Raw genomic sequence first — 27583 nt, 5'->3', positions numbered from 1 at the left:
GTGAAATGGGTAGAGTTTTGTGTCATATGGATGATTGTGAGGCCTGAATGAAGGAAGGATTGAAGATAAATCTGTCCTGAAGAGAAAGGAGGTTATTGTAGTTTGGGCAGTGAATAAGAGTTATGGGCTAGAGGGTTTGTTCGAGAAATATTTAGGAGAGAAAATGGCAGTTGTTGATGGTGGGTGGAGTGGGAAGGGGAGGAAGTGGCTTCAGGGTGTCTTGGTTTCTAGTTGGGCGGCTTTGTTGGTGGTGTTACACCACTTGAGATATTACAGGAAAAATGATGAGTTTATTCTCTCAGAAAACAAGAGACTGATTCATCAGGTATTTGCATTTTGCTTTGTAGATAATCCCAGCATAATTTTCTTTTTCCAGTACTTTGACACAATAGCTGTTGGATACCTGGGTCTCTTCTGTTCCTTCTGAAGAATAAAACTTGGCTTTCAAAATTTGTATATGCTTAACTCTCTCTTTTCTTTTCTTAAAAAAAAAATTTTTTTTTAATCTCTAGGAAGAACCTAAGAAAGTCCGCTTTGATTATGACTTATTCCTGCATCTTGAAGGCCATCCACCAGTGAATCACCTCCGCTGTGAAAAGCTAACTTTCAACAACCCCACAGAGGAGTTTAGAAGAAAGTTGCTGAAGGCAGGAGGGGTAAGTGGGCACTGCCTTGTGAAAAGCCTTCACATCAAAAACTAGTTGCTAGTGTGTTAAGAAGCGTACTAATATTTCGAGAGAGGTAAAGAGGGGAGGGACCTTAATGACTTAGCTGTGGACTCCTGGTTTGGTATGAAGAGGTAAGCAAACACTGATATTTTAAGTAGGTATGAATCTGAAATTACACTGTTGGTTAGAATAGCTTGATAGTCTGTGCAGCTCAAATCTGTTTTAACAAAAAGCCAAAAACAATAAACTTTCCTCAATTAAGAAAAGAGCAATGTCTGAGCTTGGTCATATCAGTTTATAGAAACTTTTAGGTAAAGTCGAAAGTCCTGTTTAAAATTATATAAAAAGAGGTTATTGTCCAGATTTTCTTGGGAAATATTAATAGATAAGGTATAATCATTCATATGACAGGCTTGGGTTATTTAAATATACATTTTTGTTTATTTGAATTGTATGTAGGTAAAAGATGGATTTTTTTTTCATTTTTTAAAAAAGATTTTATTTGAGAGAGAAAGAGAGGGAGAGAGAGAGAGAGCACGAGCAGGGGAGGTGCTGAGGGAGAGGGAGAGAGGCAGACTCCCTGCTGAGCAGGGAGCCCGATGCGGGGCTCAATCCCAGGACCCTGACATCATGACTTGAGCTGAAGACAGACGATTAACTGACTGAACCACCCAGGCGCCCAGATTAATGTTTTTAAAGGTCACGGTAGCCAGGTTTTGCCTGTGTGACTTGGCTAGGATAGGGAGTGATATTTAAGTGGGCTTTTGTGCAGACACAAACGTATGGAATGTTCGCTTGCAGCTAAGTCAGCTGTACAGACGAATGCTACTGACTCATGGAAGTCTATAATGGGCACCATTGGGACCATCATCCATCATTCCGCTTCAGATGAACTTCCTGTGTCATCTTATGTGGGCAGTTCTGACCCCATAAAATGTTGAAATGTGTTCTTTGCTCTAGAATTTCCTTCACTTAGTTTTTCTGGAAGGTTTTTGATAGCTTTGCCTCGATGCACTTATCATACGTGTAAATATGTGTGGACCATAACTTTGCAAAATGGCCTCATTTCTCTCATAAGCTCTATCTGAGGGCTATGCAGGGAAGAGTTTGGTTTTATATAGCACAGAAGTTTTTTCCCTTTATTGAAATCCCTTTTTGTGGGGTTAGAGACAACTGCTTTGAGAAGCTGTGGACCGTCTCGGAAGAAAATCACCCATATATACACTTGTGTGAACATTTTGGGTTATGTGGCACTTGTGAAGTCCATGTTTTGGAGTCCAATTTTGCCAAGTTCCTATCCTTTCAGCTGAAATACTAATGTGCATTTGAAGCATTGTTAAGTCCCTTTACCACATTTCATTCAGCACTCTACTATGTCAGTACATTATGGGTTAAAACGTATTGGGCCAGCTTCGGAAATAAACCACCACTTATAGTATTTTATGGGGAAATGCATCTTCATGAAGAAATGACCTTTTGTGATACAACTCATTTTTCTTTTTCCTTTTTTTTTTTAAGTTTTATTTATTTATTTATTTTAGAGAAAGAGTGTGAGCAAGCACAAGTGGGGGAGGGGCAGAGAGAGAGGGATAGGGAGAGAAAATCGTCAAGCAGATTTCCCACTGAGCATGGAGTCCGACATGGGGCTCAGTCTCAGGACCCTGAGATCATGACCTGAGCTGAAATCAAGAGTTGGACACTTAACTGACTGAGCCATGCAGGTGCCCCTGTAATACAGCTCATTTTAAAGTTTGAGATTTATTATGTATTTATTAAGGGAGTGGTGTTTTTTAAAAAAACCTACTGTATTCTTTTTATAGTTACCAAGAACACACCGTTGATGCTATTTGCCTGTGGCTATGCCCTTAAAAATGAACTGGTCCATCCCTGGTTATCTACCCAAAGAAAATGAAAACACTAGTTTGAAAAGATATATGCAACTTTATGTTTATTGCAGCATCATCTATAATAGCCAAGAAGCACCCTGTGTGTCCATTGATAGATGAATGGGTAAAGAAGATGTGTTACATGTACATAATGGGATATTACTCGCAATCAAGAAAAATGAAATCTTGCCATTCATGACAACATGGATGGACCTAGTAGGTGGATATTCTGTTAAGTGAAGTAAGTCAAACAGAGAAAGACAAATACCATGATTTTACTTAGGTGTGGAATGAAAAAAAAAAGTCAAATAAAACAAAATAAAACCAATGGATACCGACTTGCAAATACAGAGAACAAATTGGGGGTTGCCAGAGGGGAAGAGTGTAGGGGACTGGTGAAAAATGTGAAGGGGATTAAGAGGTACAAACTTCTAGTTATAAAGTAAATAAGTCACCGGTATGATAATATAGCATAGGGAATTTAGTCAGTAAGTTCGTAATAACTTTGTATGGTGACAGATGGTGACTACACTTATCACGGCCAGCGTTTCATAGCGTATTAGCTGTCGAATCACTATGTTGTACCCCTGAAATTAAGACGATATTGTATGTCAACTGTACTTCAATCAAAAAAAATGAGCTGGTCCATTTTAAACCCTGATTGTTATTATTTTCTTTTTATGATGGTGGCATTTTATGCTTCTCTTTGGATATGTTGTTAGGTGGGTGATCGGAGCCTGTGGATTCTGGAACTTGAGTACCTCAGGCTTCTGATAAGAGTCGTAGGAAGGAGTAAATATGACACAAGAACTTTTTAAAACACCACTTAGTCCCAGAGTACTCAGGGCTTGCTCGCGAGCTGGAGAAGAGGTTACAGGTCAGCGATAATGCAGCAGAGTGCACGGCTGCATCCCGATAAGGTCTCCGGTAGAGCCCTGTCTTCCTCTTTTCAGCCTTTATCTCAGAACTGTCCTCCTTGACTTTCCTTCTTTGTATTTCTTGAAGTGCTGTTTGAAGCCTGCAGATTTTTTTTCTGTTAGACTAGACTTAGATTGTGTCTTGACACCTCTAAAATAAGTTGAAATGTGAAATATTCAGGCAAACCAGTTACTTAACATACGTTCTTTAAGAGGCTGATTCCAGTAAATTTGGGGGTAAAATTAAAATTGAAAAATGTGTTTGAAATAATAGTAATCCTATAGAGTCTGTCCAGGTAGTATGGGAAAATTAGTCTTTTATGGAAATGGGGGGGGAATCTATAGATTAATAAACATTTTTTCGGCTTACCTAGATTTTTGGCTACCTTGTATTGTTTTTACCTGATATGTAAATATTTATCATTGTCTTGATATTAATGCAGCCTGTCATGGTGTTACTAACTTAGGAGCCATTTTGATTTTAGTCGAAATCTTTCTTTTAAGCTTTATTAGCATAATTGACATGCATATACCATTGTATAAGTTTAAGATGTACAGTGGATTGATTTGATACACTTGTATACTGCAGAATGATTACCACCGTAGCATTAGCTATCATTTCCATCCCGTTACATAATTACCATTTCTTTTTTGGTGAAAACATTTAAGATCTACTCTCTTAGCAACTTTGAAATACACAATTGAGTAGTGTTAATTATAATTGCCATGCCTTCCGTTAGATCTCCAGAACTTACTCCTCTTATAATTGAATGTTTATACTTTTGACCAGCCTCTCCTCTGTACCCTCCCCATCCCCAGCACCTGGTTCTACTCTCTGTTTCTAGGAGTTCAGCTTTTTAAGATTCCACATGTAAGTCATATCATAGAGTATCTGTCTTTGTCTGACTTTCACTTGGCTTAATGCTTTCAAGTTTCACCCATGTTGTCACAAAGGCACGATGTCCTTCTTTCTCACGGCTGAATAATCCTCTATTATTCTATACATTCACTTAGCTTGTTTCAGATCTTGGCTGTTGTAAATAATGCTGCAGTGGACATAGAACCAAGGTACTGCTTCAGTACCTTTGTACGCACACATGTGGGATTGCTGGATCCTATGGTAGTTCCATTTTTAATTTTTTGAGGAACCTCTGTATTGTTTTCCGTAGTGGCTGTACCAGTGTACAATCCCACCAACAGTGCATTAAGGATTCCATTTTCTCCACATCCTCTCCAATACTTATCATTTCTTATCTTTCTGATAATAGCCTGTCTAATAAGTGTGAGGTGATTTGATTTGCATTTCCCTGATGATTAGTGATGTTAAGTACCTTTTTCTGTACCTGTTGGCCATCTGTGTATCTTCTGGCAGATTTTTAAATCAAACTGTAGTTTCTGCCATTGAGGTATACGAATTCTTTATATATTTTGGATATTAACCCCTTAGATGATTTGCAAATACTTTCCTCTCTAGGTTGCCTTTTTCATTTTGTTGCTGATTTCCCGTGCTTTTTAGTTTGATGTAGTTCTCCTTGTTTATTTTTTCTTTTGTTGGTTTTGTTATGATGTTTGTTAGAAATCTTGTTCATAAATATGTCTCTTCAGATAAAACGTTTTTTCCCCCCTCTGGGTTTTAGGGTGAGAGAGGGATGCTGGTTTCATACACTTAAACATTACATGTGTGACATAGATGTATATATTCTGCTTTTACAGGAAAAAATTCCTTATCATATGTGTGTACTGTGTGAAGTCAGTACAGCTGGAGGCGTGAGTGGAGTAAACCTGTCTGGGCTATGGTTCCTTCTCCTTACTTTTTCTTTTAAACGAAACGTACATAACACTATTAAAAGTTGAACTTGGCTTTTGAAGAGATCAAAAAGGTTGTTTTTAGAGCTAATAGCATCTTAGAAAAATGCTTTTAACCATTAGAAGAAGATGATTCCAAAGAGCTTTTTGCCAGAAGAATCTTGAAAAATTGTAGATTTTTTCCTACTTCAAACACCTGTAAACCAATAACTACATGACAACTCCCCCCCCATAATATGCTGTTTTTTTCCACCGGATTTCTTCCTCTTTTTTTTTTTTTTTTAAATGTTGCAACTCATTTCTAAATAATCTCAAATGTACCCTGTGTTCTTCTGTTGTATATATTTCAGATATTTTGCTTTAAAAGAAAAAATAATAACTTTTGAGGGAAGGACGCATTTGTAATTAAGCGTTATTTGCGGAGAATATTGGAATACAGAATGATGTCGTTTACAAGACCCTAAAGGTAGTTTCCTCTAAATGAGAGACCTTATTGGAGCTGCTAGGGAAATTGGAGATTTGGGTTAGGATCTAGCCCCTGTCAGGCCTTAAGTAAAAGTCAAAAGCCGTAGGGGTCAGAAAATGGAAAAGGACAACCCGAGAGCTCCTGAGAGGAGATTCCTTTTATTTTGAGATCTTATTTTATTTCTTGTTTGGTAGGAGGGGTAGAGAACAGTGAGCAATAAACTTTTGAGGGTAACACTTGATATAGTCTATTTGTCCTTGGATTTTAAGCAAAAGGACCAAATATACCCCATTGAGAAGCACCTCTGAATTCCACTGAGAATATTTCTACTTGTTTTTGTACAAATGAACTGATGAATCCCTTTTGAGTGATTTTTGAAATGCTGTTTAGGTTGTCAGGATTTTTTTTAAGGCTTTATGATCCCGATAGATGATTTTGTCTTTACTTTCTTGGTCATCTTCTTAGTAGCTAGAATTCAGTCCTACTGAAAAATTGCTGATGGGCTTGACATCCATTACATTTGACGGAAAGAGGATGAGTTTCTCTTTTGGGTGTTGGCAGAGTTCAGATGCAGATAGCCTACATCCTATAGCTGAAAGTCCTCATTCTACTAACTCAGCGCTCTGGGGTTTCCTGTGGGGAGGGAGTGTGATACCCTTGGAAAAGTTTTGAACTTAGGCAGCGTTAAGTAAAAAGCTCATCTTTGTCATCTTCTCGTTGAAGAAAATGATGACATGTCTTTGAAACTGTTTGTCATCCGTGAAATGGGTGAGACTGTGTTTTCCTCGCCAGGAAGTCCAAACATGGTGTGTGACCCAGCCCCTTGGTTCTTTTCCTTTGATGGTTTAGAAAATCAACAGATCTTTAACCATGTGTATGTCAAGCACTTAAAGGTACTGCGTGGTCTGAGCTGCTCTAGATTTAGTCACAGGAAGACATCTTTACCACCGGTTAGTGTGACCAGCACATTGGCGGACCTGTGTTGGATTTAAAGAATGTTAGCTCACAGCATCTCTCTTCAAGAAGTTTAATTCTGGCGGCTTTATTTTGCTTGTATAAAGTGAAACAAAGATCTGTTGAGAATATCGTTTTTTCAAGTTTTCGTTAGAAAAATTATCGGTTCTTATGGTTGTTCTTAATTTTAAATTTCTAGCAGATCAAATAAGGCTTCTTAGAGCCCTTATAAGATTTCCAAAGCAGTGTGTTCAGCATGGTAGTTGTATCCTTATGCCTCTATGAAGAAAGCACAAAAGGGACAAGTATCTTTGGAGAATCGAGTTTATGTTACAGCTGCTCCCCTGTTTTTGGCCTGGAAATCAAATGGTCTGCTGTGGTTCTGTTGTTCTTTATGGAATGGTGGTAGGATACTGGTAGATTTTTTTTTTTTTCTTGCTTGCTTGCTTTCCTCAATTAAACAGGCCAAAGTCTAAACATGTTGTTCAGTCTATTTCTGAATCACTGGCAAGCAGTTAATTTTGAGGACTGAAAATTAAAACTAACCACAGCAGTTGTTAAAACTAGGGTTTCTATAGGCAGAAATCCAATTCTGTTCAGACACCACCTGTTTCAATAGGACATTTCAGACGCCCATTTGGCAGGCTTTGCTGGAGAAGACATGGGGAACATGCTTACAGTCTGTGTTAAGTCTGCAGCATAATGCAGTCCTGCTTCTCGGAGTGACAGTTACATTTATATATGATATGTTTTTGCAAGGAATAAATTGGAATCTTTTTGAAACACTGCTTATTGTGAAGTGGAATTCAAGTCCACGGCAGACCCCCACCAAGGGGTTTTGGTTATTAAAGGACCAGAGGGATCTCATGATAAGGAGCTTTCACTAAAGCAGCTGTGCAAGCCATCTGAACATAGCATTTTATTGCAGGGTTCTGGAATGAATCTTGTCTAGGGCTGTTTAGTATTTCCTTTTGTAGGGGAATTTAGAACACTTCTAATTTCTAAACAGTATAGATCACATTCTCCCTTCACCCCAAACTTTACATTTTTAAAAAAAATAGGTAAATAGACACATAATGCAAAATGACATACAGTGAGTCTTCCTTTGGGCCACCAATAGAGCTGTAGTGAATAACCTTTCACATAGTTCTTTGTGCGCATGGATGCGTATATCTGTAGGAGAAATTCCTAGGAGTAAAATCATGGCTCCGAGGCAAAGTGGAATTTAAATTTTGATGGACATTTACAAATTGCTTGTCAAAGAGCTTATACTACTCTGTGCTTGCATCAACAATGTGTGAGAGTACCTATTTCTCCACACGGTGATTTATTAAACTTACTTTCCCCCCAGTCGGATGAGTGAAAAATGATATCTAATTTTCAACTCCGATTTCTCTTGTGAATGATGATGAGCATCTTTTCATATGTTTAAAAGCTATTTTCATTTCCTCTCGAAGACCACATTTTAATGTATTTTAAATTGGAAATATTCTAAGTGTTTCAGTTTCAACTTAAATTTATGGGTATTCTTCCCACATACTTGCATTTGGAAAGGTTACAACAAGATATGGAAGCCTCTTTAACCGAGGTCCGTGTTTTCAGGCTTTCTTCAACGTGTAACAAATTATGTTCTTAGGAACTGATTTGTCAAGACTTGGGCTTCTAAAAATATAAGTGGCTTTTGTGGCAAACTCATCCCAGTAGTGCCCAGAGGATGGATAGCTGGCTGCTTATTTTTAAAATGACTCAAAGAAAATAATACATGGAAGATTATTTTAGTGGCTGTTGCTGGACAGCTTCATTCGATTTTTGGATATTTGTTTTGGGACGAGTGTGCCTTTTTGTTATGTTCTGACATATATCACCCTGTAATTACCTGCCTCAAAAGATAAAAGGATGCTGCTGTTTTTCACCAGCACCAATAAAAGGTGATTTATTTAAAGAAATGTAGGATCAAGCAGGTTGCCTCATTTATTTGGTGGTTTGTCAGAGCTGAGGTTAATTTTCTGTCATATATGCTATTTTCTCTTTTCGATATCCCCCCGCCCCGAGCCTGGAAAATTAAATCATGAAAGTAGAACATACATATAAACGCTAAATAGAATGTCAAGGTTGTGAGGCTTCGTTCCAAATGTAACATTGGTCTCGTAAAGTTTTAGGGAAAGCATGGTCATAGTAGAAAGTTATGTCACTCAGCATATTTAGTGGTTTCATGGTTTAATTTCACCCAAAGTCACAGAAGTTGATGGCGGGACGTTGGGGACCTTTGAAAATATGCACCAAAAAATAGCTGTGGTCTAACACAATCTTCCTGCCTTCACTCGTTCCTTCCTTTCCTAATTACCTAGCAGGCCACACCTTTCAGTCGGTCCACAGCTCAGATATGCTTGCTGCATAAATTGAACAAAGGCTCAGTGGAAAAGAAAAACAGGTAGACGTTCCTGCATGTGTACTAGGAAAAATTCTGTCGAGTGTTTAAACTCCCAGCTTTAGAGGGTGTGCCATGGTTCCTTGGGCAGACCTCCCAGGAGCGGCAGTGTCGCTGACTAGATCTAGGAGCCTTAATTTAGTCTTGAAAGGAAATGCTGTGATATTTGAAAGAAAAGCAACACGTAAGCCTACCCCTAATTCCCACCCCCCAGTGTACAAAAAGCCAAGAAAATAAGACATGAATAGAAAAGAAAAAAAAAAAAAAAAGAAACCGTGTAAATCTTGGAAATTTTCGAATTAAAAAAATGAACAATTCTTTCTCATTTTATTTTTTTAAGATTTTATTGATTTATTTGATGGAGGGGGCAGAGAGTAGCGGAGGGTGAGGGAGAAACAAACCCTACATGGGACTTGATCCCAGGACCCCGGGATCATGACCTGAGCTGAAGGCAGACACTTAACCGACAGAGCCACCCAGGTGCCCTAGTTCTTTCTCTTTTTAAATGCACACATATTACAATTGAAAATCGTTGGTTCAGTTTTTTCCCTCTCTTCTTGGCTCACCTAGTTCATTACGTACTGGTTTTAAAGCTGCTTACAAAGTTTAGCTAAAACTCCCGAATCTACTGCCTTAATTTCTAGCATCCTAGTAAAGGAACTGCTTATGAGAGCAGCTGTCTGCCTTGACTGTCCCCACTGGATATTGTTTTTGGCTCATACTCTATAATACTAAGTAAAAATAATTTTTGCGACGGGGGTTAGAGAAGAGAAGCTGTAATTAACATTTTATTTTATTAGCTGAGTTTTGTTGTCCCGTAAGTTATACGAAAACCTGACAATGGTGGGATCTGACGGTAGCAGTTTAAAAAATAAATGTCTGAGACTCTTGAAATAGATATTGGTGTTTCATTTTTGAGGAGTAAGGATAAATGGTACGTGGTTTAATATAATAAACTTTATCACCACAAGGGACACAGCCATGGCGTAAAGAAAGAATGTTTGATTTGAAATCTGAAGGCACAAATTCAATTCTCAGATTTACTGCTAATTTACCTTGGGCTTTAGGTTGGTATAAATCTAAAATAAGCATAATATCTCCTCCTCCCACTTGAGATTATTAAATAAAATGTGGAACCTAGTTAACCAGTAAGCAAGTAATTCTTTTATTTATTGAAACAACCACTTTTTTTTTTTCTGTAGGTTTTTATTATGTTTTGGTTTAAATCATAGTTTTTGTTACTTAGAAAGGTGAAAATAAAAGACTTCTATTTCCAAGACTTTGACATAATAATGGTGTTCTGCTGGAAAGAACATGTTTTAGCCCCAAGAAGGAATCTGACTTTTTACCTGTTTTTAAAATAAATATTTTAGCCTTAGAAAAACGTAGACTTTCTAGAAAAGCCGAAGGAAGAACATACATCATCTTAATCCCTCCAGGAATCGTCACCATTGTATTTCTCATGTGGATGAACTCTCACAGGATGTTTGTATTTGCACTTAACGTATTACACATGAATTTCATGTTTTAAACTGCGTGACTTTATTTTTGTTCAAAAACATCCTCACGCCTCAGAGGATCGATGTAAAGATTTCCGTTGTTCGTTAAGAAGTTACCAGTAAGGTGTCCTATGTTTTTGTTTTCTCTTTATGTCTCTGATGGCTCTCACGGAAATATGGTGGTCTAGTGTTTTTTTCTAACTGGGCGGGCCATGTTAGATCTGTTATTTGGAAAATTTTGTATTTTAATAATTGCAGGTATAGATTTTGGAATGTGTCTTTGTAAATGTTATCCTTGCCTTCCCTCTCCTTAGCGGGTAGACTGGGGGCCTGTGGTAGTGTGACATGGTTAAATATAGAGAGGCTTCATTTATGGAAAGATGGGGTAATGTAACGGTGCTCTATCCACAAAACAGAATGGTCTTTTCAACTATTGTCAAAGTAAAAATGGAATATAATAAACATCTAGTTAACTTTACAAACCTCAGTCTTAATAATAACTCTTGGTGATTCAAGAGATAGAGCTGGGTGGGTTATATAGCAAGTCTGCCTATACGGTTGGTGTCTATAGTGTCTTTGGACAAATGAGAAATAAATATCCTCACCTCTCCCCGCCCCATGAAGCCTTAGCCCGAGGAACGTGGCATAGCTAGCATAGCATAGCGGGATTTCAGCATGTCCTCATCCCATTGGCCAAGCATCTTTGTGCAGGGGACCATCTGGACCACCATTTATAGGAATGGCACTACTTATAGGTCCAGACAAAGGTGATTTTGATGTTAAAACTATCTTGTCTGAGATAGTCTGGACAGGAGTGTCTGGGGAATTAATAAATAAAATTATTGAAATTTTGCTATCAGAATATTCCAGTTTAACTAATAATACACTATATGTTAACTAACTTGAATTAAAAATAAAAGAATATTCCAACTTTTAAGAGCCGTGTCCTTTCAAAGGTTTAGCCTAGCCTCTTGTTCTGCCACTCTATTTTGTGTTTTTAGTTTATGACACTATTGCACAATATCCATAGATATCTATAAAGGTCTGGTTTAAGCATAGGAAGCAAGAGGACTTTTGATAAGACCATTGTGCTAAATCAGGGGTTTCAAATGTCGGTGACTATGAGACCAGGCTAACCCTTTGAAAGAACATACCTACAAAAACTGGAAGACTCACTGAATAATTTAATATAGGCCTTGCTATTGGGAATTTCACACAATGGGTGGTGATACATTATTTTTTTTAAGTTAAAAATTAAATAAAGTGGAATTTTCCTTTCAGGTAGTTTTGACCTTTGAATGCTTTGGTAAAGAGAACATCAGCGACCTCCAGGGAAGTTCTAGATCTTAATAACAGTCACCATCAGTAAGCATGCCTTCTGCTCTCTCCCAGTTTTAAGATGGACTTTATCTTCTTTGACTCTTTATGTAGGTCCCAGGGTAAGGCTGGAAACTTTTTCTTATTGAATCTTATTTCCCTTATGTCCCTTCTGTATTTTTTCTTTTTAGATTTCTGTTCCTCCTCGTGATAAAGAGGGGACTTGTTTCTTTTGTCCAGCATGCCCCTCTCCCAGGGTCAAATTTCTGGAGCTTCTCCCTCTCCCTCTCCCTCTCCCTCTCCCTCTCCCTCTCCCTCTCCCTCTCCCTCTCCCTCTCCCTCTCCCTCTCCCTCCACACTATCCCCTGGGATCATCTTATCTGGATCCTGTTCTTCTTTATTCTTCTCCTGAAGGGATTTTTGTGGTTTATATACGTACTCCTGACTTTGGCTTCAGTTTATTATTATTTTTTTTAATTAAAAAAGCATGTTGTAGTTAAATCTTTTCTGATTTGCTTTTCTTAAATGAAAGTGCATTGAGGTAGACGATGTATGTGTCTCTATACTGCAGAGCAACACCGGGTGTAAATGTCTCACAGGCACGAAGATAAACGCTGTACTTGGTTAATCAGCCTTGAAGGTAATAATAAAAGCTGTATGAATTACTGAAGGATGGCGTAGCTTTCTCACTGCTTGATTTTTCTGTACACCTAGTCTGATCACTTTTGGTGAAGAGAACATAGCCCAGCAGTTAGAAGGGCAGACTCTGTTATGAAACAGACCTTTTTTTTTTTTTTTTTTTTTTTTAGAGACTCGCATTGGTGCTTAGTAGCTGTGTAACTTTGGACAAATTAGTGATCTCTATTGGCCTGTTTCCTCATTTGTAAATTACATTTACAAACGAGGAAAACATGTATGTGTGTTTTTATAGCTGAATGTATTCTTTGATGTAATAGGTCAAGCTCCCCGTTTTGCAGATGGATAAACTCAGGCATCAAATACTGAAATGATTATCAAGGGAGAGTTGAGTCAGGGTTTGGCTCACTGTTCTTCCAGTTTCATTCTACGTTAGTTTTCTTTCAAAAATGCAATTAAAAGAAGCAAGAAATTAAAACAGATCCCCAAGGACTCTCTCTTAGTTACCTTAGGGTCCCCGGACTAGTCTAGCATGAGTCTCCTTCCTGAAGACAGGCTGGAGTGGAGGAGCTCAGCAGCTCGCTTGTGGCTGGCAACAAACTTTATTCTTTTGTGTCTTGCTTCATAAAGTTCTCTGTATTTCTCTTGCTTCTGAAATCCAATTTGCGTGGAGAAAATGATAATTAGGAATCTGCTCCCCCACCACCTAAACTTTCTTAAGCCAGCATCAGCCTGTCTGTGGGGATTGGTTACATTTTTGATTTCCATAAATTAGAGGCAAGCATAACTTTTTGGAGTCATTTTTTTTTTCCAGCTGAAAGAGCAAGAATATGCATGACTTTAGAAGTGGTTTTCCTCGGCATTAACCAGCTTATGAAAAAGACTATAATAAAGTCAACAAATAACTTTGTAATCTACCAGGTTTTTGAAAGTAGAGATACAAATAAGTCATGGGGTAGTGGTGATTCTTTGAGCGTTTAAATATGAAAAGATTTTCTCTTTGAGACTGGAAAGTTAGATGGTAATATACTTAATAGGAATCAGCTTAATATGACTGGCTTGCCACTTCTTTGGGGAAGCTGTTTCGACTTCTTGATATTCTCACTGTCTGTCTGTCTCTCTCTCTCACACACACATACCCATTCCAAAATCAAGATACATAACCTAAAAAATGGTTCAGAGAATTCGAATCTAGGACAGGTAGGACAGGTTCAGGAAATCCAAGATAATTTTCAAGTCCTGAAAGACTTCTGGTAGGAGATTTTTATCCTGTTGCTTCTTGCTTCATAGATTGAAATTCCTTGAAGAAAACTGATTGTCTTGCTTCTGAAAATCACGTTAGAGAGGACTTTCCTGAGTCTTGCCCTGTCCCTTTTTCCTTCAACTTGTATTCCTCCTGCCTCCTGTCCAGGTAGTTCTAAGTGTTTAGATAAGACAAAAATAAAAATTCCCTTCCAGGAAGCTAATTTAAAATTTTTTCCTTTTGTAACTTTGTGCTCGCTTTATCCAGAGAGGAAGTATAAGTACTTTTAAAATATTTGAGTACCTACTGTGGGCCAAGTTTAATGCTAATGCTGGGTATGCAATGAATGAACACTGGATTTTTTTTTTTTTTTTTTCCCTTTCTACCAAACTCTAACCCTTGGCCAGAGTTTCAGGGGATAAGAAATTCTCATCAACTCGGAGGACTAGAATAATCCTGCTCAGTCTCTGAAGGAAAGGGAAGGAGAGGACAAAACAAGGGAAGGATGGAAGGGTTCAGGAGGGGGGTGGGAGGGGGAAAAGAAAAGGAAAGAAAAGAAAAATTTCTAGCCACCAGACTAGGCTGCTCAATTGCACTTTTAGGAGAAAAAATTATAGTACTTTAAGGCATCCACTTCTTTTAGTGGGGTGCCAGAGATTTTATTATTGGATCCTGTCCCCAAAGGGCTTCTGAAGATCAAGGATGGCAAAAACTAAATATTTTCTTTTTTGGAAAGCTGGTCTTTTGTGTGGATTGTTAGATGGTCCAGTCGAATGTATATAAAACTGTCTTGTTTCTACAACAAATCCTACCAAGTGGAGCAGATTTTCCCAGATAAGCCAGGGATAGGTTGTTGCCAAATACATCTTTGAATATTTATTACAAGGTTGTAGTCTTTTTCTTCAACAGAAACAACTGGTTTTAGTTGAGAGGAAATGTGAGGACTTCAGACCACGTGTGTTTTTTGTTTGTTTGCTTTGCTTTTGTGTGTGGTATTAAAATACAACCTCATTTGGAAATTTTGAAAGCAAACCGTGTCTTTTCTTAGGAAAGCCTTGATTTAGCTGACAAATCTAATTTGTGTAAGGAAGCCTTGATTCCTTTTGGGATGGTATCTAGATTCTTCTTAGAAGAATATGGTGCATTTTAGGTCTTCTTAGTATGATATGGGCCCTCAGAGAGAGAGCCAAGTGTAGTGAATTGAACAGACTGGGGATGCTCCTTGGACACCCTCCGATTTTGATGCCCTTCCCAGGGGTCCCTTAGTCCTCCATGCATAGGCCGTTCCAAATACTATTATTTATTTACTTCATAAGCTTTTATTTTGAAATAATCTCAAATATAGTACAAAGAGCTTTTCTTTCCTGAACGATCTGAGAGTAAGTTGCCAGCACGGGATGCTGTGATATCCTTAAATACTTCAGCGTTTATTTCCTGCAAACAAGGACATTCTCTTATACATCCGTAATACAACTATTGAAGCCCGGGATTAGTATGGATGCAGTTCCAACCTCTGCTCCTCAGACCCCATTCAAATTTTGCGGGTTGTGCCATAATGTGCCATAAATAATGTCCTTTATTTTTATAGCAAAACTATCCAGTCTAGAATCAACGTGTCATTTGGTTGTCATGTCTCTGTAGTCTCCTTTGAACTGAGAAAAATTCCTTGACTTTCATGAACTTGAGATTTTTTGAAGATTTGGGGCCAGTTATTTAATAGATGGCCCTCAGTTTAGGTTTGGATGCTGGTTCCTTATGACCAGATTCAGGTTATGCATTTCTGGCAGGAATATTACAGAAGCGATGCTGTACTCTTTGCATAGCACCTGATGACATGATCATGAGTTTCGTTGTGCCCATTACTACTGTGATGTTACTCTGATGATGTGTCAGATGGTGTCTGCCAGGCCACTCCACTGTAAATTACTTTTTCTCCCCCTTTGTAATTAATGAGTATTTTACTGGGAGGTATTTTGAGAAATGTAAATATCTCATTCCTTTTCAAGCTTAAGTTTATTCTTATATTTGTTATATCATCACAGGCTCATGGATATATATCTTTTTTTACTGAGTTATAAACTATTACTATCATTATTTATTTTCATGCTTAAATTATCTTGATTTGGCCAATGGGAGCCCCTTCAGTCTGGTTTCTGTGCATTTTTGACATGCTCTGATCACTTTGTATATTTCCTGACTTTTTGCTACAAGAAGATGTTTTAGGCTCATTTTCCATTTTGCTTGTCTCAGCCCTAGATTCGGCCATTTCTTCAAGGAGCATCCCCTTTTTAGTGGCTCTGAGACCCTGCATGGTTGCCTTTCCTGATATTACCACCCTCTGCTCCCCTGCTGTTGCTTTCTTTGCTTGGTCCTGCCGAATAGCTTTTGGACTGAATTGTTCAGGAAGAGGAAGGGCACATTTTGCTTTGATTTAATCACTTACATTATGTCTGTGTGGATGGGGGTAGGGGGACTGTAACATAGTTGATCTGTCCTCCCTGAGGTCCTAATATATAATATAGTAAATGCTCAGTTAGGGTATAAATTCATTCAAAGAGACAAATACTTTACTGTGTATTTATTAGGACTGGGTCATTCCAGGCACTGGGTGGACACAACAGTGAACCAAATTTAGAAAACAAGAAAAAAACCATACATTTGCAGAAATCCTGTGAATAGAAATAGTTTTTGTGAAGGATGGCAATAGTTTTCTAAGGCAACCATTTCCCCAACCGTGTTCATTTACATTAATATGTATTCAACGAAAAAAAGGTTTTGACTTTGCACTTTTTTAAACTGTAGTTCTTATTAGAGTGCACAGACTAAATGTGTCACAGGTTTTTTTTTTTTAAGCCTTGGTACTTTCTTTTCTTATATTACTGTAGCTCCTCTTTTCCCCCTGAAGAGTGCTGCTGCCTCGCATATGGCTAGCTGCTTTTAAGGGCAAAATGGAAATTCTAGCAATGCATAAATGTTATATTAGTCAACTCCACCCTACAGTCTGTTAGTTTCTTTACCTTTGACCAGGGATACTTTCAGAGAAAAGAGTGATTTTTCTCATTATACTTTTGGTAATAAGTAATAGAATGTAGAAGCAATAAGAATAGATCATAAGCTCCTTTCTGTTAACAGAGAGTTAATCGTCTCTTATTTCATTTAACTCGCTATACTACATAGCGTATAATCAAACTCTTTCTCCTTTTGTATTGTAAAATTATTTAAGCATATATTTGACTGCCTATACTTTGCCAAGAATCTGCCTGCTTACCTTTGGCAAGTACCTACCTCACAGGACTCTTAAAGGATTAAACGAGACAATGTTTATGGTTTGTTCATAACACCTAATAAATATCTGTTGAATTGGAATGTGAAATTCTCTTGCTAGACTGGAAGGTTGTGACATCAGGGGTTTTAAGTTTTTCTTATAAAAATGTTACTACGTTATAATTGATAGATCTGAGAATTGTGTGTGTTTTATATGTAAATTATAAAACAAACGCCATAAACCTATCATTCACCTTAAGAACGAGGATTAGAACCTAAGTAGTGCCATTCAAACTACCCGTATGCACCTTTCTAGCCCATCTTTGCCTCTCCCAGATGCAACTACTCTCCTGGATTTTCCTGAACTTTTAAACGTGGTTTTACCCCAAATGTGTCTGTCCTTCTATTTGTTCAGCTTTGCTTATTTTTGGTCTTCAGGAAAATGGTATAATACTGTAGGTGATTTTCTGTGACTTGCTTTATTGACTCAGTACTGTGTAAGATTTGTTCTTGTTATGTTATTGATTGCACTGCTGTATAATGGTCCGTATAGCATGATTTGCGTATCCGTTCTCTTGCTATCTAGATATCTAGACTCACCCCCTTTATTTTGTTTTTGTTTTTTTGTTTATTTTTGGCTGCTATGAACAATACAGTTATGAACCTCCTTGGGCATGTCGCCAGTTCACATGTGCAGGAGTCTCTCTAGGGCAGTGGATTTCAAACTGTTATGACCGTGACCCATAGTAAGAAATATGTTCTTAAAAAAAAAAAAAAAAAAAAGAATACGTTCTCCATAATGAAAGGACCCACGTATATAAATATATGTAGACAAATGAGAAAAAAACTTCATAAATTAATTTTTTTTACCTTATACACAGGACTCAATATATTTTATTTTATACCGGTTGTCTTACAGACAGTGATGCAATCCATCATATTGCTTTCCAGTCTCACTAATAGGTTCTGTTTGAGTAACAATGCTCTGAGTCAGGGGCTCTCAAACTGTAGGGCACGAGACTCACCTGGAGACTGAGTAAACCTGAGGATTTCTGTGCCCTGCGACACAGATTCTTAATCAGTAGCTCTGGGATGGGGCTTAAGAATCTGAATTTCTGGGTCTCCTGGGTGGATCAGTTGGTTAATCGTCCAACTCTTGGTTTCAGCTCAGGTCTTGATCTTGGGGTCCTGGGATTGAGTCCTGCATAGGGCTCCGTGCTCAGAGAGGAGTCAGCTTGGGATTCTCTCTCTTTCTCCCTCTGCCCCTCACCCCTGCGCATACTCACTTGCACACATGCTCTCTCTCTCTCTCATAAATAAAAACTTAAAAAAATTTTTTTTTAATATTATTTATTTATGAGAGAGAGAGAAAGAGCAGGAGCAGGGGCAGAGGGAGAGGGAGAAGCAGACTCTCTGCTGAGCAGGGAGCCCAGTATGGGGCTTGATCCCGGGACTCTGGAATCATGACCTGAGCGGAAGGCAGATGCTTAACCAACTGAGCCACCCAGGTGCCCCTAAATAAATAATTCTTAAAAAAAAAAAAAATCTGAAATTCTAAAAAGCAGATAATACAGATGTTGCTGGTCTCCCAGCCCACTTAGAGAAATACTGCTTTATGGTATATACCTACAAATGGAATTGCTGAGTCATAGGGCATTTACATATTTGGCTTTTTAATATGTTATACACTGGTTGTAACAATTTTGAGTCCTATGTCAGCGATATGTAAAGAGATCCCATTGCTGTCTTTTGTAGTCAGACTTGTTCATCTATGCCCATTTTGTAGGCATTAAATTATATCTTATCATTGTCTTATCTTGTATTTCACTGACTAGTAATGTAGCTAAGCATACATTTCAGTGGCCAATCATGTTTCTCTGTGAAATGTGTTCCTATCTTCTGCTTATTTTTCTATTTATTTGTTGGGGTCTTTTATATTCAGGACATATGGATCTATTGGTTATATTTGCTGTAGATAGCTTTTTCTAGTTAGCTCATGTAGCAGCTTTTTTACTTCATTTATGGTATCTTTTGATAAACAGAAATTCTTTAATTTTAATGTGGTCAGATTTTTTTATGGTTAGTTCTTTTTGTGTCCTGCTTATTATGTGCTTCCATACCCCAAGGTCGTATAGATAATCTCCTGTATTTTTTTCTAACATGTTTGAGAACTTATGTCTAACATTTAAATATTTTCAAACATCTGGAATTGATTTTATGTATGGTATGAGGTAAGAGTCTAATTTAAATTTTTTCCTATATAGAAAAGCAGTCCCAGCACATTTTATTGAGTTGTCTACACTTTACCCAGGAATCTACAGTGCCTACCTTGTCCAGTGTCAGATTTTCAATGTTTGTGAATCTGTCCAGAGAATGTGGTTCAATTCTATTCCATTGGTTAGTGTGTTGATCTCTGTAGTAATATCATGATGTTGTAATTGCTATAGTTTTAAAATGAGGTTTACTATATAATGTGACAAGTTCTATGACATCATTCTTTTTTCGTCATGTAAATTTCAGTATCAGTTTAAGTTCTTTGGAAAATTACTAGGATTTGGATTGAAATTACATTGAATCTGTGGATAATGAGTGTTCTTATCCATGAAACTAGTCTATCTGTTTACTTAGGGTTTCTTCAAAGTTGTTAAAATGTTAAGATATTTTTGATAAAGGTTTAGCTGGGTTTTGTTTATTCCTAGGTACTCTTAATTTTTTAAATTGCTGTTATAAGCAGACTGTTGTTTTCTGTGTGTTGCTGATGTATAAATATACATACTGGAATTAAAAATTAATTAGAAACAGGCAGTTTAAAAGGATGGAGGATAGAAGTGAAGAGTTTGTAGGAAGATCGGTAGGAAAAGAAAGGGAAGAAGAAAGGGGGGTAAACAGAAGGGGGAATGAACCATGACAGACTATGGGCTCTGGGAAACAAACTGAGGGCTTCAGAGGGGAGGGGGGTGGGGGAATGGGATAGGCTGATGATGGGTATTAAGGAGGGCATGTATTGCATGGTGCACTGGGTGTTATATGCAAGTAATGAATCATGGAACTTTACATCAAAAACTAGGGATGTACTGTATGGTGACTAACATAAAAAAAAAAGAACATAAAAAAAAAGAAATAGGCAGTTTACATTTGCAGATTGATAATTCTAACTATCTTACTAAACTTACTAATTCTACTAAATTTTTTTTAGGTTATTATTTATTTTGGAGAAAGCGTGCATGTGCTTGTGCACAGGAGGGGAGGGGCAGAGGGAGAGAATCTTCAAGCAGACTCCTCGCTGAGTGTGGAGCCCATCATGGGGCTCCAGCTCATGACCTGTGAGTTCATGACCTGAGCTGAAACCAAGAGTCAGTCACACAACTGACTGAGCCACCCAGGTGCTCCCAATTCTAGTATATAGTCCTCTAGTTTTCTATGTGGACAGTCATAATACATAAATAATGACATATGTCTTATTTTGTATTTTTCTATCCTTTTTCCCCTCGCCTTTTGTGGTCTTCTGTCAGTGGGACTACCAGTAAACCATTAAGTATTAATGTTTTGATTTTAAAGGAAATAATTCTGGTAATTCACCATTTAGAATGTTGTTTGCTTGGAATTTTAGTAGCTACTTTTTTGTCACATTAAGAAATTTATCTCCTAGTCCTGTTTTGTTAAGAGTTTTGTTTTTCTTTCTTTTTAAAAAAATTATACATGGATTTTTTTTCTATCACACAACTTTTTAGCATCTCTTGAGATGAACAGATGGTTTTGTTCATCATTAATCTGTTAATATGGTGCTTGACAAGCATTTTTATCATGCTTAACTACTCTTGTGATAAATTCTTGGGATATTCTTGGAATTCTTGGTAAAACCAATTTGGTTTTGCTCTCTTAGGGTCCATTCTAAACTGGGTTAATTGTATTAATATTTTGTTAAAAAATTTTGCATCCATATTCTTAATTTAAATTGGTCTATATGTTTAACTTACTCTTCTTGGCAAGTTTTGTTACTTTGATAATGTTCACCCCATAACGTGAGAAATGTTTTCTGTTTTCCATCTTTTGGAAGAATTTTTGTGAGATTGAAATGATCTTTTTCTAGCACTTGCTTGTAAAACCTTGTGGGCCTGATATCTTCTTTGTGGAAAGATTTTTAAACTACTTGACTTTAATAAAAGATTATGCTTGAGTTTTGTTTCTTTGTGGGTCAGTTTTAGTAAGTCATATTTGCCTAAGAATTTACTTTCAAATTTGTTGCTAAAAAATTATTTATAACTTTCTCAACTGTTTAATCTGTGTTTTACTTGCAGGTGTATTCCTCTTATTCCTTTCCACTATTTCTTTTCTTTCTATTGTTACTTTTTCTCCTTTGTTTTCAATCTTTTGCAAAAGGCTGTGACTGTCATTAATTCTTTTCAAAAATTTTTTCATTGGATTATGTTGAATTTTTTATTATGTTTTTAAAAATCTTTATACTCTTCCTTTTACTTGTGTTCGTTATGCCATCATTTTCCAAAATTCTCTAATTGTCAGTCATTTTTTTCAAATATAAGCAATAGAGATAAGATTTTTCCTCCAACTACTGTTTTAACTACATTCCACAAATATTAATGTGTAGTGTTTTCTTTATTTAATATGATGAGTTTGAAATGTTCTATTTTAGTTTCTTCTTTTACCTGTGAATTGTTTAGAAGTGTGTCTTTATAATTCCAAATGTGTGGAGTTGTTTTTTGGGTTGTTTTTACTTTTAGCTTAATTGCATTACCATAATTTCTTCTTGAATTCATTTGCCTTCTTCCTGAAGTAAATCCTGTGGAAATTCTTTTAGTGAAAGGCTCCTATTACTAAACTCAATTCCTGTTATACTGTAAAAGTTTTGACTGTTGCCCCTGTTATGAAAAGTGGTTTTGCTGGTTATACAATTCTAGGTTGACATTTACTTGCAGTACTTTGAAAATATTTTTTTGTTTTGGTGAAGTCTGATGTCAGTCTAATTCAGGGTTATGATAGTAGTTGTTCAGCAGTTACCTCCCATGGGGAATAAGTCTTAATTTTTAGATTTGTTTATTTCTTTGGTGTAATACTCTTGCTGTGTTGGGTCAGGTTTGTTGAGCTTGGAGGAGATGTGCAATAGCACGCAGTTATGAACTATTTCCACTTTTCTGATTGATAAACATAAGTAATTACCTCAAGAGCACAGATAATAATATGAAGTAAAATAATTAGGAAGTGATGAGTTTTCTCTCTTACCACTGCTTTTCATATTTTTCTACTTGTACATTTATATAATTTAACTTTTAATTATGACCTTAAAAAAAAAAAAGCTAGCTCACAGAATTCCTGAAAGTTTAACAGTTGGCTCTTGTAAGCCTGTATTAGCTAGCTGTAGCATACCACTCATTTACTTGTTCTTTTTTCAGTAGGCGATCTCTTGTTTTTTATTGCTCTTACAATCTTTTTTGTCTTTAGTATTCTTCATTTTTAGTACAATGTGTCTAGGAGTAAATTCCTTTTCATTTATGTATGTATCTTTTTTTATATTTTCTTACTCTTTCTGTGGACTCATGGCTTTTATGGTTTTGGCAAATTCTCAGCCATTATATCACCTGTATTCCATATTTTTTCTGAGTCCCTGATTAGATATTTATTATTTTTATTCTGTTTTCCCTGTCTCTTAATAGCTTTTATAGTTTCATTTTCTTGTATTTTTGTGTGCTTGCTGGCAGATTCTTCATATCTATCTTCCAGTTCACTAATTCTTTTCAGCTGTGATTAATTTGCTGTTTAATTCATTGAGATATTAGTTCCAACAGTGATTTCCCCCCCTCCATTTCTTAAGTCTTATTTGTTTCTTTTCAGTGTCCTGGTCATTCTTACTTATTTCTTATTGCTTGGTCATTTTTTGGATTCCCACTTTTTTCTTTTCTACACTTTATATATTATTATTTTATATTATGCACCTGATGATTCCAGTATGTGAGATCCTTAAGGCCCTTCCACAGATTCTCAGATCATGGTGGCTTGTTTCTTTGTTTTCAGGAATATTTTTAAATTGTGAGTTCATATTTAATTTAACTGAACTTTGGGAATTCTGAAGTCTGAATTCAGAGTACTTTTCTCTAATAGCGGATTTGTGAAGGCTTCTTCTCAATTTCTGAGAGACTCTGAGGTTCAGGTTTCCAAATAGGCTATAGACTCCAGGTTTGGTCTTTGGAGACCTGTGAGAACATAGGCCTGTGTGTCCTTTGGGCAACCTCATCTCATGTAAAACTGTAGCTCACAGCTCATATTTTAACCCCTCCCTTCTCTTTTTCTTTCTCTCCTCATATACTCTTGGTTCTTAGAGTTTTCCTTTTTTTTTTTTTTTTTTTTATTAAGATTTTGTTCATTTATTTGATGGAGAGAGACAGCCAGCAAGAGAGGGAACACAAGCAGGGGGTGTGGGGGAGGAAGAAGCAGGCTCTCAGCAGAGGAGCCTGATGCGGTGCTCCATCCCAGGACCCTGGGATCACGCCCTGTGCCAAAGGCAGACGCTTAACGACTGAGCCACACAGGTGCCCCAGAGTTTTCCTTTTTAAAAAATAAGCCCAGCAATGAAGAATTTTGTAATTACCCTGTATCTGGTTGTATTATAGTGAGAGTTCCCAAGAAGTCCACCATATTACCCAAATTAGGTTTTTCCCCCCAGAAACCATTGTGCATCTAGTTTTAACATAGTTCTTCCCATATGCTGGAGACTCAATGTGTAATGAATAACTATTGAGACAAGAGAGCACAACTGTGATTATATTTTCCCATTATTTAATTGTGGCTCTCTGGGTTTTTAAATTTTTGCAATGATTTGTTGAATTTCTATGTGTTAGGCACTGTTTTTCATCTTACAATTCCAGCCACTCCATCCTGCTGTATGTTGAAGGTCGACTATTCTCTATGAGTAACAATTGCTTATCAAGCCTCATTGTCAGCAATTTAGCTAGTACTAAAAGAGAAGACTAGAATGATCTGGCCAATATGTTTTAAAGCTTGTAGAGAAAGGAAATTGTACCAAGCGAAATATATATAAACCTAGAAAGAGAAGTGATATAATTATTACTTCAAGTTTCTAGTTTCAAACCACAAAAGTAAACAGAAGTTTAGTTGAAACTACAAAGTATTCTAAATATAACTAACTGTTAACAGTATTTAAGTATAATTTAGAATTTAAGCCATAGCAAGTCAGGGAATAATATATAAATAGAAGCATTTTAAATGAGATTGGATTCTGAAACAAAAGTATTTTATAGTATATACTACATAGCTGAAACTAGTCATTTGAGAAAGGAAGGAGTTTTAAAATTTTGTCTCCTTGGAATATTATTTTGTAGAATACTGAATATTTTTGTCATTGATACTTTACAGTTAAATTTATATTTACATGCAAATACAGTACTTCAGTATGTTTTTAATATTGAAGAAAATATTAATTGGATTTACTTTTAATGCTTTTGAACAAAAGGCTGGGGAAATGAAAATTTAAATACTACTTATTTTGTTCACTTTAGAACTGAAAGAATTTTCAGTTGTTTCCATTTCTCAATTGTAAATACGATTTATAGATTTATTTTCCTCATCTTTGAATGGTATAAGTATAATGAATAAAACTCAAAATGTAACCTAAGTATCCTAGGCTAAATCTGTAGATTAGAGCTTGATTGCAGTTTGCTCAAAAACAAAAACAAAAAGACTTTCAGACTACATCAGTAGGAAAATTGAAAAAAATTTAAAACACAGGAAGATAGTGGTCACTTACTTCAATAGTTTCTCTTTTTTCTAATGCAAAATTTATTTCACAAAGTCTCTGAAGTGCAAATGGGTACATGAAAGAAGTGAGAAGGTAAAAGTACCTTTGGGAGGTTGAAGAAATTTATTTTATATCAAAATAATTCATGTACATGGTTTTAAAAAATTAAATAGCAAAGGATGGTATTTAGCAAAACCCAGAAGTCCTATATTGTATTTTTTCCCTCGATCTTTTTCCCACTTCCTGGAAGGAAACAATTTAACTGTTTCCTCTCTTTTCTTTCTCTTTCTCTATTTTCTTTTCTTTTTCTTTTCTTTCCTTTTCCTTTCTCTTTTTTCCTTTCCTTTTTCGTTCTTTTTTTTTTAAAGCTCTACAGTTACTGCCCAAAGTTTCCAACTATATGCTTATGCTTTTATTTCTGCAAGAGACTCTAACCCATTCGCTCCATCTCCTTTTCCTCCTAGTATGTGACACCATTTTAAAGTCTTTTCTTGGATATGACTTGGAGATACATATATTTTTAAGACTTTATTTTTAAGTAACCTCTATACTGAACGTGGGGCTTAAACTCACAACCCCAAGATCAAAAGCTATGTGCTCAAAAGCTGCGCGCTCCTCTGACTGAGCCAGGCAGGTGTCCCTAACTTTCTAGATATTGAACCTAGAACCCTACCCACATTTTCTTCCACCAATTCCGGACAGTGTCTCTTGCTTCTCAGCTTTGGAAGCTCAGAGTACCCTAGAGTTTCTTTCCTTTCTCTGTTCCTTTTTTGACCTTTTGTGTTTGTCATCCAAACATTTATTTTTTCGTTGTCACTCTTGATAACATTGTGTTTCGTAACACATTTTAAGTTTTCTTGCTTATCTGTAGTAGTAGTTTCTGCTATGTGCCAAGCACATTAATTAGAATACGTAAATTAATTATATAAGTTGCATACAAATACACACGCACAGGACTTTACATATATTAAACTTGTTTAATCATCAAGTTGACCTTGATGGTTTAGGTGATATGGTCTCCATTTTACCGACAAAGAAGTTTAAGTCACTCACCAAGTGGCAGAGCTGATTAATTTCTACAAGTTGAAAATTAGTAAACACTGTGCACAGTTATGAGTAGTTAAAATGTTTCTTCACAGCTAAGGTATGTACTGTTATTATATGTCATTGTACAGTCATTTGTTTTGGGGCTTTAAAATTGTCTCCTTGTTTTTGTGCTGAATTTCTCAAATTCCCTTTGTTTTTAAATAGCTTCTCTGGAGGCCCCTGTAGGATCCTCTGGTTTTCATAGTCAGTGACCTCCCTGCCCCACCCCCTGTGGAGGCGATCATTTATTTGAGCACTAAATTTCTGTCATTTCAAATTATGTAGTGCAGCAGATTTTTACACTGATTTTTACACTGATTTTGAACTTTTTTTTTTTTTAAAGATTTTATTTATTTATTCGACAGAGATAGAGACAGCCAGCGAGAGAGGGAACACAAGCAGGGGGAGTGGGAGAGGAAGAAGCAGGCTCATAGCGGAAGAGCCTGATGTGGGGCTCGATCCCAGATCGCCGGGATCACGCCCTGAGCCGAAGGCAGACGCTTAACCGCTGTGCCACCCAGGCGCCCCTTTACATTGATTTTGAAAACATGTAATTGTGAGATAAGACGGATCTCACACTTTTGTGATACTCTTTAAAATAATTGGAGATAAAATAATTGGAGATAACATGTGCTCTGCAGGTGTATTAGAGGAAAGGTTGATTTTTCAGTATCACACAAGCCCTCTGAACATAGCCATTTTCATGTCTCTTAAGTTTAAAAATAGTTATTTGGTAACAAAAGAGTCAAAGTTTAAGCTGCTTATAGGAAGAGCCTTTGATTTCTGAATAAGTTATTTGCCATCTACCAAAAACTAATATGCTGTACCCCCTCTAATGGAACTAAGTAGAATTTCCTGTATGTAATTCTGCCTAGATGGCAGGCATGTTCAGTGTTGTTCTTTTAAAGTCATTGAGCCCCGCCTCCTTTCTCCCCCCTCCTTTTTTCATTTCCAGCTCAGGTTATGTTGGCAAGTTGATTTAAAAACCAAATGAGCTCTGAAACATTGGTAGAAGTATATTGGCGGAGAGTATGGGCATCGGAGCCGGACTACCTGAGCCTGAATCTCAGTTCTGCCACTAATTATAGACATGTCTTTGGGCACATTGGTTTCTATGCCTCAGACTCTTCCCTTGTCAAATGGAGCTGATAATAGCTACTTCACAAGATTGTTGGGTTAGTCATTGGAAAGCTGCTACATCAGAGTCTGGACTAGTAAGCATTTAGTAAGCCATTTCCATTGCTACCATGACGGCCATCCCCCCAGTGCTGTAGTCCTCTAAGTGGCCTTTCTTCACTCTGTACCCACCTGCAGCCTCCCCACCACGTTGCTACCAGATGAGCTTCCTAAAATGAATAGTTCATATTGATTTCCTCCTTAAAATCCTCAAGTGTGTCTGTTTTGCTTCCCAGACATAACTGCTCTTTGTACCTGTTATTAAGGCCAATCTGTCTTAATGAAGAATTGGCAGAACTCATAGTGTGTTATGGCTGAGGGGAATCCGTTCTCTTCTAGATTCTCTCCTTGAATGGTCAATATCGTCTTCTCATTCTCTTTCATGTTATTTGTTGGTTTATGCTTAACGACTAGGGTACTTGCTGTATCTTTTGTCATTTGTGCAAAATCCAGCCTTAACTGTATTTCT

General features: G+C 36.9%; 1 protein-coding gene across 2 annotated transcripts in view; it reads left to right on the top strand.

The window, feature by feature from the left end:
- MLLT3 (MLLT3 super elongation complex subunit) overlaps nucleotides 1-27583 on the top strand; it is a 266342-nt gene that overhangs the window by 157650 nt on the left and 81109 nt on the right. For both annotated transcript variants that reach the window (XM_026506456.4, XM_026506457.4), the window contains exon 4: nucleotides 513-656. In XM_026506456.4, coding sequence (XP_026362241.1) covers nucleotides 513-656 — 144 coding nt within the window. The remainder of the gene's footprint in view (nucleotides 1-512; nucleotides 657-27583) is intronic.

This window comes from Ursus arctos, unplaced genomic scaffold (assembly GCF_023065955.2).
Source record: "Ursus arctos isolate Adak ecotype North America unplaced genomic scaffold, UrsArc2.0 scaffold_18, whole genome shotgun sequence".
In the NCBI taxonomy this organism is placed as follows: domain Eukaryota; kingdom Metazoa; phylum Chordata; class Mammalia; order Carnivora; family Ursidae; genus Ursus; species Ursus arctos.
The sequence above is the reverse complement of the archived record's forward strand: the minus strand, read 5'-3'. Positions and strand labels throughout refer to the sequence as shown.